Source organism: Neomonachus schauinslandi, chromosome 4 (genome assembly GCF_002201575.2).
Source record: "Neomonachus schauinslandi chromosome 4, ASM220157v2, whole genome shotgun sequence".
NCBI classification, from domain to species: domain Eukaryota; kingdom Metazoa; phylum Chordata; class Mammalia; order Carnivora; family Phocidae; genus Neomonachus; species Neomonachus schauinslandi.
The window spans coordinates 27,926,290-27,935,650 of NC_058406.1; the positions used below are offsets into that span (position 1 = coordinate 27,926,290).

General features: G+C 57.3%; 1 protein-coding gene and 1 pseudogene across 1 annotated transcript in view; both read left to right on the forward strand.

The window, feature by feature from the left end:
• LOC110575420 (bone morphogenetic protein 8B) overlaps positions 1-9,361 on the forward strand; it is a gene marked incomplete at its 5' end in the record, with an annotated part of 30,525 nt that overhangs the window by 18,649 nt on the left and 2,515 nt on the right. The window contains 3 exons of the mRNA XM_044913829.1: positions 7,554-7,748; positions 8,539-8,618; positions 9,123-9,233. Of these exons, the coding sequence (XP_044769764.1) occupies positions 7,554-7,748; positions 8,539-8,618; positions 9,123-9,233 (386 nt within the window). The remainder of the gene's footprint in view (positions 1-7,553; positions 7,749-8,538; positions 8,619-9,122; positions 9,234-9,361) is intronic.
• LOC123324558 lies at positions 1,745-3,213 on the forward strand (annotated as a pseudogene).

Sequence of the window (9,361 nt, forward strand, 5' to 3'; positions counted from 1 at the left end):
TTCATTTATTCCCCAGGTAGCTGGGGGAGAGCCTCCTTTATCGGAGGCAGTGGGGAGGGAGAGGCCGAAGGTGGGCACAGGATGGGTGGATCTGAGCTACAGCAAGGGGCCGCCGTGGCTGGAGCTGGGTGGGCCGGGGCGAGGTGGGAGAGGAGACAGAGCTGCAGGGCACACTCTGAGGTGAACCCGGGCCCGGTGTCGGAGTGTTGAGGGTAGCTCCCTGTACTACACAGCAACGGAGGATGTCAGGATCGGAGTCAGGTTTTTAGAAAAGAGCCCTCTGAGCCACCCCCTCGAGGAGGGCAACACTCACCCCTGGTGTGACCACACATAGTGACTTAGGCTCCCCAAAAGTACAGTGGAAATAGGGTGGGAGAGGTACGTTCACGGAGGAGAGAGCTGACCGCACGACCTCAGCAGGTGATCAAGGCTCATACGAATGTCCTGTAAGTGGTGCGTCACCGTGGACATGATGGGGTGGGAAGGACCCTTCATCACGTCATCTTCCCCCCAAAACCCAGAACCCCATCTAAGCGTGAGAAAACATCAGACAAACCCAAATTGAAGGACATGCTACGGAATGCCTGACAAGACTTCTCAAAACTGTCCAGGTCATCAAATACAAAGAAAGTCTGAGATACTGTAACAGCCCAGTGGAGCCTAAGCAGTTGTAACAACGGAATGTGGGATCCGGGATGGGACCCTGGAGGAGAAAAAGGACATTGGGGAAGACCCGTGAGATCCGAATACATCTGTTTAGTTTATCATCAGACACCAGTGTTGGTTCATTAGTTGTGACAGGTGCCCGGTGCTCACTTCAGTATTAACATTTCCCGGGGAAACTGGCCCTGGGTGTCTGGGAACTCTCTGTACTGTCCTTGTGGTTTTTCTGTAAATGTCAACTATTGTAAAATAAAACTTAGCATATGTATCCAACAAAGGCTGTGCCCCCTGACATCAGCAGGGACAGTAGTCTCGAGAGCGAAGTCAGAGAGGCCTGGGAGCCACACAGCCTGCAGGGGAGAGTGGGGAGGTGCTTGTTGATAGCAGCAGAAATGGAGAAAAGTGGGTAGAAGAGGAATCATGGAAAACGAGGTTTGAGCCAGTGGCCATTTTTAATAGAATCTTTTTTTTTTCCTGCCCGAGTAAAAGTAGAGGAGGGGCAGACTTGAGAGAGCAAGCCAAGAGTCCTTTTTTGGCCACAATGTTATTGAGAGTCCTGATTGACGTCCAGATGGAATGTCAGCTCGGACAGGTGAGTGCTGGGGCGCAGGTGTGTGAAGCGCTGACATCTAAGTGTCTTGAGAGCCATGGGACCTGAGCAGGTCACCCGGGCAGGAGGTGTCAATGAAGAAGGAAGGGGACGACCCAGAACCCTGTGGCCTTCCATATGGAAAAGGCTGCACAGAAGGGGTTTTGCGGAGGATCTATCCTTCCCACCCATGGGGTTTGGGGCTGGAGACGGTGGCCTTCCCGCCAACCCCTGCGCCCAGGGTCGGTCTTCCCCTCAGTGACGCCGCCATGGGTCTTCTGTGGGCACTGCTCCTTCCCCATCTGGTCACAAGGTTTGGGTCTCCTGGGCCGGGAGGTGTGGCGCTTCTGGAGCCCCTCGGAGTGTGGAGAGGCCAGGCTGTGGGGGGCACCTGGTCCCCACGTCACGGCCCCGCATGCCCTCCCTGCTCTGGACATGCTGGCTACAGCGGTCTGTCCCCACCGGGTCCGGTGCCCGGAGGCAGAGCGCACGATGGCGGCCCTCCGGCGGCTGGCGATGGTGCTTGGGCACTGCGTCCCCGCCGGCCATTCAGGGCCCACGCTGGCCGAGGCCCAGGGCGGTGTGCGCGGCCTGGCCACCAACGCTCGTGCCCGCACCAAATTCTACGCGGATCCCATGGAGGCCGTGAAAGATATCTCTGACAGGGCCAAGATCATGGTTGGCGGCTTTGGGCTCTGCGGGATTCCAGAGAACCTGATAAAGGCGCTGCTGGAGACGCACGTCAAGGACTTGACCGTGGTCAGCAGCAACGTGGGGGTGGACAACTTCGGGCTGGGCCTTTTACTGGAGACCAAGCAGATCCCCCACATCATTGGCTCCCACATTGGGGGAACGTGCTGTGCGGGCACCACTACCTGTCGGGCGAGCTGGAGCTGGAGCTGCTGCCCCAGGGCACCCTGGCCGAACGCATCTGTGCGGGGGCGCCGGGGTGCCCTCGTTCTACACGCCCACGGCCTACAGGACCCTGGCGCAGGAGGGAGGCACCGGCGGCCGACGGCCACGTGGTCATCATGAGCCAGCCCCGAGAGGTGAGAAGTTTCACAGGGACCACTATCTTCTGGAACAGGCCATCTCGGCCCGTTTTGCTTTGGTGAAAGGGTGGAAGGCCGACCGCGGAGGAAACGTCATCTTCAGAAGAAGCGCCAGGAATTTCAACGTGCCCATGTGCAAAGCGGCAGAAACCTCAGTGATGGAGGTGAAGACATTGTGGATGTGGAGATGTTTGCCCCCGAAGACGTCCACATTCCTAACATTGATGTGGACCCTGTAATCCAGAGGGAAAAATATGAGAAAAGAATTGAGTGTCTAACCGTGCAGAGGAAGGTGAAAAAGCCAAGTCTGTGGGTGACCTCAAGGCCCAGATCATCACATGGGCAGCTCTTGAATTTGAGGATGACATGTACACCGATTTGGGCATAGGATCCCCTCTCCTGGCCAGCAACTACATCAGCCCCGATATAACTGTTTATCTTCATAGTGAAAATGGGATCCTGGGCTTGGGTCTGTTTCCATTAAAAGAGGAGGTGGACGCAGATCTCATCAATGTGGACAAGCAGACGGTCACCGTTTTCCCCGGGGGCTGTTTTTTCTCCTGCGATGACTCATCTGCCGTAATTCGAGGGGGACACCTCCACCTCATCATGATGAGAGCCATGGAGGTTTCCCAGTACGGTGACCTGGCTAACTGGATGATCCCGGAAAGAAAGTGAAAGGCACGGGGGGAGCCATGGATTTGGTGTCCAGCATCAAGACCAGAGTGATGGTCACCATGCAACACTGCACCAAGAACAAGGAGCCCAAAATCGTGGAGAAATGCACCATGCCACTGACCCGGAAGTGCTGTGTAGACCGAATCATCCCCGAGAAGGCCGGGTTCGATGACATGCACAAGTGAGGCCTGACACGGATGGAGCTCTGCTGATGGAGGACGACGTCAAAAAGAGCACGGGCAGCCCCCCTTTGCTGTATCACCCAACCTTCAGACCCACGCAGCCCGTGGCAGCCTGAGCAGGGAAGGAAGCCCTGGTCCCAGAGGGTGGGTTTCATTGGAACCCACAGGAGGTGTGATCACCTCTGTCCGAGGTGCTGGCCGCCTGACCAGCTTTCCTACCGCCGGACAGACTATTCTCTCAAGAGGGATATGGCTTTAATTAAAAACCAAAGGAGAATGTAGCCGTTTATCTTCTGTGTTCTGTGTGTCCTGAGATCGGTCTGGTACCATCGTCGGGCATGCAGACACCCTCCTCTGTGCTGTTTACATGAAATTCTGTGCAGCTCGGATGAGCCCACAGGACAGCTTTCACGGAAGGGCCTTCCCTTGTGAATGAGCCACGAAATGTGGGAGGAAGGCGTGACCACCCGCGTACACTCAAGGCTCCACTTTGCCAGCACCGTGAAAAATATACAAGCCAAACATGCACCGTGACCAGAGGAATGCTGCCTGCCTGAGCTTGTCTTCCTGCGGCCCCTCTGGCTTTTCCTCTGGGGCCTTCCATCTTGGGGCTAAATTCTGTAGCCTCCCCTCTTCCTCCCTGCACGGCCTCCTTCTCATGGCTAAACAGATGTGTCTGGAAGGGCAGCAAGGCTGTCTAGCTGGGCCAGAGCACTGGTAACGCAGTGACAGGCGGGGAGAGAGGTTCCTCTGTAGATAAACAGGCCCCCGTGTGCTGTCAAAGGCGGCGGCTTGTGGTAGGAGGGGTTCTAGAAACCAAGACGGACTTAATGGGTTTTCTCCTCTTCAGACATGGGTTCCTGTGTCCCCCAGGACACTCAGACCCTTTCTGCCTGTCGTGGAGCCCTAGACTGGCCTGTTGCCTCTACTCTCTTAGAATACAGGAGAAGCTGTGAGGTGTTTCATCCTGAACCCACAGTCTCACAGCCTTAAAAGAACAAAATGAGTTCCTGTGTGTACATGCGTGCACACGTGCCTGTGCATCCATGTGCGTGTCCAAATGTGTGCGTGTGTGTGATGGTAAAAACAAAGCCTGACACGGAGCACGACGCACGTTCTCAGTGTAGCTCTCGAGGGGCACACAACCATCAGGAGCACGTGGGCAGGAACTGGAGATTCTAGCTGTGAAGGAAGGCCTTTCAGAAGAAGCCTCCTTGGGGCCTCGCCCTGAAGGAAGGGCCAGATCCTGGAAGGGAGGGATGGAGACACCGCTCCCTGAGGGGGCAGCCTAGGGTTTGGGGGTAAGTGGCCAGGGACCATGACCAGGTTGGGGGTGGAATGGAAGGTCATCAAGTGGATGGATAGCGGGGTACCTTCTGGGGCTTCTGGGGAGTGGCCCTGATTGGCCCTGGTGTCAGTTCCCAGTGTGGGGCAGGCAGAGCTTCCAGGAGCAGAGAGTGAGAGGTGTGTCAGACGGTAGGAAGAAGGAGGAGGGTCGAGTTCCTCCTTCTCACGGGATGCAGTAACCTAGCCAGAGGGACAAAGGCAGACTGGCCCACAGCTGGGACTCTCTGAGGGTTCAGCCAGGCACCCTGATTGTCCTTCAGCGTGGCACCAGCGTCACACCCATGGCCGCAGGCTGAGGTGGGGCCGGGTCTGTGGGGAAGAGTCAGGTGGCGCCCAGAGCAGGAGGAGGCCTGGGGGGGGAGGTGGGAATGATCTTGGCCTGGCCCAGCTGGGTGGGGGTGTGTTAGGCCTTGACCACCTGCCCTGGGACAGGATGCAGCAGGTGAGCTGCCAAGACCTCTGGGCGCTGATGGAGCAGGCTGAGAAGTGGGGTGAGGCTGGAGGTTTCATGGGTCCCCCCTAGCCCAGAGAAGCAGCATGTTCCATCCGGGGCAAAGGGGAAAGGCCACAGCATGGCCCACATTCTCAAGGCATGGCTGCACATACCCCATCAGGTGCAAAGGGGACGGCATGCCTGCCAGCACCCCACAGGGTCAGGTATAGAGCCAGGGACCCTGGGCCCCAGAGATGCCCACCTCTGCCTTTCTAGAAAGCAGCCTTCCAGAGCCGAGCAGCCTAGGGCCCCACCCCCTAGACCGCTCGGGCCTTCCCTGCAGCCCCTTCTCTCTGCCCTCGGGAGACCCCAGGAAGACCCTTGATCAGACGGGTGCACAAGGAGAGCGAACAGTGAACACAGCCTTGGGCGACAGATCGCCCTCCCTGGCTCCTCGGTGGACAGTTCTCTCTGGGGAACAGGGGCAGGACAGCGGCACCTGCAGGGGTGGAGGGCTGCCCAGCCCAGGGTCATGGAGTTGCACTCCAGTGCTGTGTGGACGACAGTCACCCTCTTGCTCCCATCCACTCTGTGCTCCTCGTGGCCTCACTGGCCTTGCCCCTCTGCCCACAGGGCTTGTATGTGTCTTGTGGCTCAGTGTCCTCATGGTTCTGCTGCTTCCTCATGACTGACTTGCTATGACCCAGACTCTCCCGAGTGGCTTCTCTCTGGGCTCCTTCCAGGGTCTGCTCCTGCAGCTGACGACCTCCCGTCCCAGCAGGATCGTTGCCCAGTGGAGCCTCCGATGGGTCCAGTGCATTTGTGTGTGGCAGGTGATGTCATAGGTCAGAGTTTAGTCTCCGGATTCGTCGTTCAGGCACCTTGGCCCAAGGACACGGGCCTACAGCACAGCTCTTTAAGGGCTGACCTTTACCAGCTGAGCAGGACTGTGGGTGGGGCGGGCAGTGCCCTTGACCTGTGGTGTGTCCCAGTGAATCATAGTAGACCCGCTAATGGAGCAAACATAGTTATTTGTACATGTGGGCGTCTGTATACTGTATGATAAACCCATGTGTTTCTATACACGCGTGTGCGTGCGTGTGTCAGGGTGGCCACACTGAGGGGACATGGACACGGAAGGGGGACAGTGTGTGTTACGAAACATAAAATTGAGTTACTAATCCTCTCCGTCGTTTAAGAAAATTCCACAGGAAGAGAACATGAAGGGGTCTGGAGTGTTCTCGCCTTTACAGTGAAAGCCAAGAAATAACCGACGTGTTTAAAGCGAAGCTAATATCTAAATACTATGCGGTGTTTTCTCAAAGGAATTTTATACGTTTGAAATGCTCATAGTGGAGGCATTTTAACAGCAGTGAACATGTTTGTGTGAAAAAGTTGGAAAAAATACAGACACTTATGGTCACCATTGTGTAAAACTTCAATTGACATGAAAATATTCCAGAAAAATGAAAATGCTGTGTTGGAGCATGGAGAGATTTCTGAGTGATGTTTTTTTTTTTTTTTTTCCTCAAACGTTATAGTTGCTATTGTATTACTTTGACAGTTAAAAAATCAGGAGGCAGGGAGCCTGGGTGGCTCAGTTGTTTGAACGGCCCATTCTTGGTTTCGGCCCAGGTCGTGATCTCAAGGTCATGGGATCAAGCCCTGCGTCAGTCTCTGCGCTCAACGTGGGGTCTGCTTGAGATTCTCTCTCCATCACCCTCTGCCCCTCCCTCCCCTCAAATAAATAAATAAATCTTTAAAAAATCAGGAGGTCATTTAGAAATACAAAGAGGTACAGGAAGTTAGTTTTACTGGTGGACTCGACATTTCCAGGGATCATGAGTGTATTTCCTAAGACATCCTCATCTTTAAGCAGCTTCGGGTCAAATCCCATTTTCACGGGCGCTCCTCTTCCTAGCCAGAGGCCCCCATGTTTCCCTGCCGACAGCCTTTTCTCTCTTTTTTGACCCACAAACCTGGAGTTAATGTCTTAATAAGAACTTGGGGTCTGGAATTAGACGTGGGCTGAACCCCAGCTCTGGGACTTTGGCCGGATGTCTCTGCCCCGCTGCCACCGGTGTCCTGTTTGGGCATCGGGGGACACTTTGGGCCTGCTCTTGGCAGTGGCGGGCAGAACAAGCCCTTGCTACATCCTGGCGGCTGCTCCCATCCGCTGGGGCACGATCCATCGAGTCCGCCGAAAGTATGGGGTGGGCGGGAGAACTTGGGCCTTGGAGCCGTCAGACGGGGGTGGGAACCACAGTTCTGTGTGCTCCTGGCAGTGTGGCTCTGAAGTTTCTCTGTGAAGTGTGTGGTCCAGGTTACTGTGGAGACGCACGAGGTCACGAGTGGGAGTCGCTCGAACCTGTAAAGGGCTTCAAGGATGGCAGTGTTCACAATTGTCACGAATGACGACCCTGTGTTGGCGAGGCCCCCCTCCTCCCGTCTCCCTCGGACCATCTCCCTTGGGTCTCCAGATGGGGAGACTGAGACCCTCCGCCTCCGTGCACCGGGGCCCGCACAGGCTCGGGCAGAAGGGTCCCTGCTGTCCCCCGTGCCCAGCCCCTGCGCATGAGTGACCGCCCTCTCTCCTCTCTCTGTCCCAGGGCACAGCGTGGATCCTGGCCTGGCCGGTCTGCTGGGGCGACGGGCGCCGCGCTCCAAGCAGCCTTTCCTGGTCACTTTTTTCAGGGCGAGCCCCAGTCCCATCCGAGCCCCTCGGGCAGCCAGGCCCCTGAAGAGGAGGCCGCCGAAGAAAACCAACGAGCTGCCGCACGCGAACAGACTCCCAGGGATCTTTGGTGAGGTCCGGGGCGGGCCTGGGGTTGGGCCCGAGAACAGCTCCGGGGGACAGAACCATCCGGGGCGTCTTCAAGCCTGTGCTCACCCTCAGCACTTTCCTGACACCCTCCTTTGCCTCGTGTGCCCTGAGGACCAGCCACTGCCCTCTCCGTCCCTGCCACCCAGAAGCGCCTTCTCGGCCCTCCCCTGGCTCACCAGGGCTTTTTCCAGAAGCCTCTGTCAGCATCAGGTGTCCCTTCCTCGAGGCACTGGTGCCTCTCAGGTCTCCCCTGGGGACCGAGGATCCACAGTTGTTTATGTGAGGGTCTCCCCACCAGACTGAGCCCCTCAGGATCAGTGGTGGGCCTGCCCTGCCCTCCTGCCCCATTCCTCCACGGTGAGTCAGCCCTTTGGCCTCCGTGGAGCCACTCAATCCGGTGGAATGGGTGTAGCAGGAGAGGTGGGGTGAGGTCAGGAGGTGTCTCTGCAGAAGGGGAGGAGCCACCTGATGGCCCACGGTCCCCTGGCTGTGTACTGGAGCATCGGGGGCCACAGGCTGGAAGTCGGGAGGCTGGGAGGGCAGGGTTACTCTGTAGCTATCGGGAGCCACCTGGAGCCATCGACGTTTCTCGAGCTGGGTCATGGCACCAGCAGAGCTGCAGGATGGGCTTTATGACACCAGATACGTTAGTTTCACTTCATTCATTTGTTCAACACATGTGCCCAGTGGGGTGGGTCCCCGCCCTGGGAGCTCCCTGGGGTAGCTGCCTGAGCAGGAACCCCAGAAAAGACCTCCTTCTGTCCCTGCAGATGATGTTCACGGTGCCGATGGGCGGCACGTTTGCCGGCGGCATGAGCTCTACGTCAGCTTCCAGGACCTCGGCTGGCTGGTAATTTCTGACTCTCCTCTTCCTTCTTAAATAACAGGCCCCACCCGGAGGTTCTAAGTGTAGCTCCAGGAGGAGGTAGAATTATGGGTGACTTTCACTTTCTCATGCATTAGGTTCTTCTGTGTTTTCTGAAGGGAGAATGTCTTTTCCTGTGAGAAGGTGCTTTTTGGTAACAACCATGAAAACAGTATAGTCTGAATCCTCAGCCCTAACACGTCACATCTGCAACAGGGAAACGGAGGCTGGGCGGGCAGTGCACGTGCGCATCTGCTGGGACTGCGGCTCTAGGAGACGTGGGCAGTGGGGGCAGGTGGGGAGGACGTGGCCCAGTGCCGACTGCCCATGAGGGGGACAGAGCTGTGCCCGGCCCTGCCTGCTGAGGGTCTCCCGGCGGTGCCCGGCCTCTTGGGGAACCTGCCTGGAGGGACCCTGGGGGGCTGACTGGCCTGGGGTTGGGGGAGGGGATGTCTGGATGGGACTCACCTTCTCCCATTACCCCCCCAGGACTGGGTCATTGCCCCCCAAGGCTACTCGGCCTATTACTGTGAGGGGGAGTGTTCCTTCCCGCTGGACTCGTGCATGAACGCCACCAACCACGCCATCCTGCAGTCCCTGGTCAGTACTGCGTCCGTCGGTCCGGGCCCACGGGGAGAGGGGCTGGGCACAGCCAGGGGGACGGGAGCCCCTGCTGGGGGGTTGGGGGCTCTCTCTGCCCAGAACCTTCCCTGGACGTGTAGACTCCT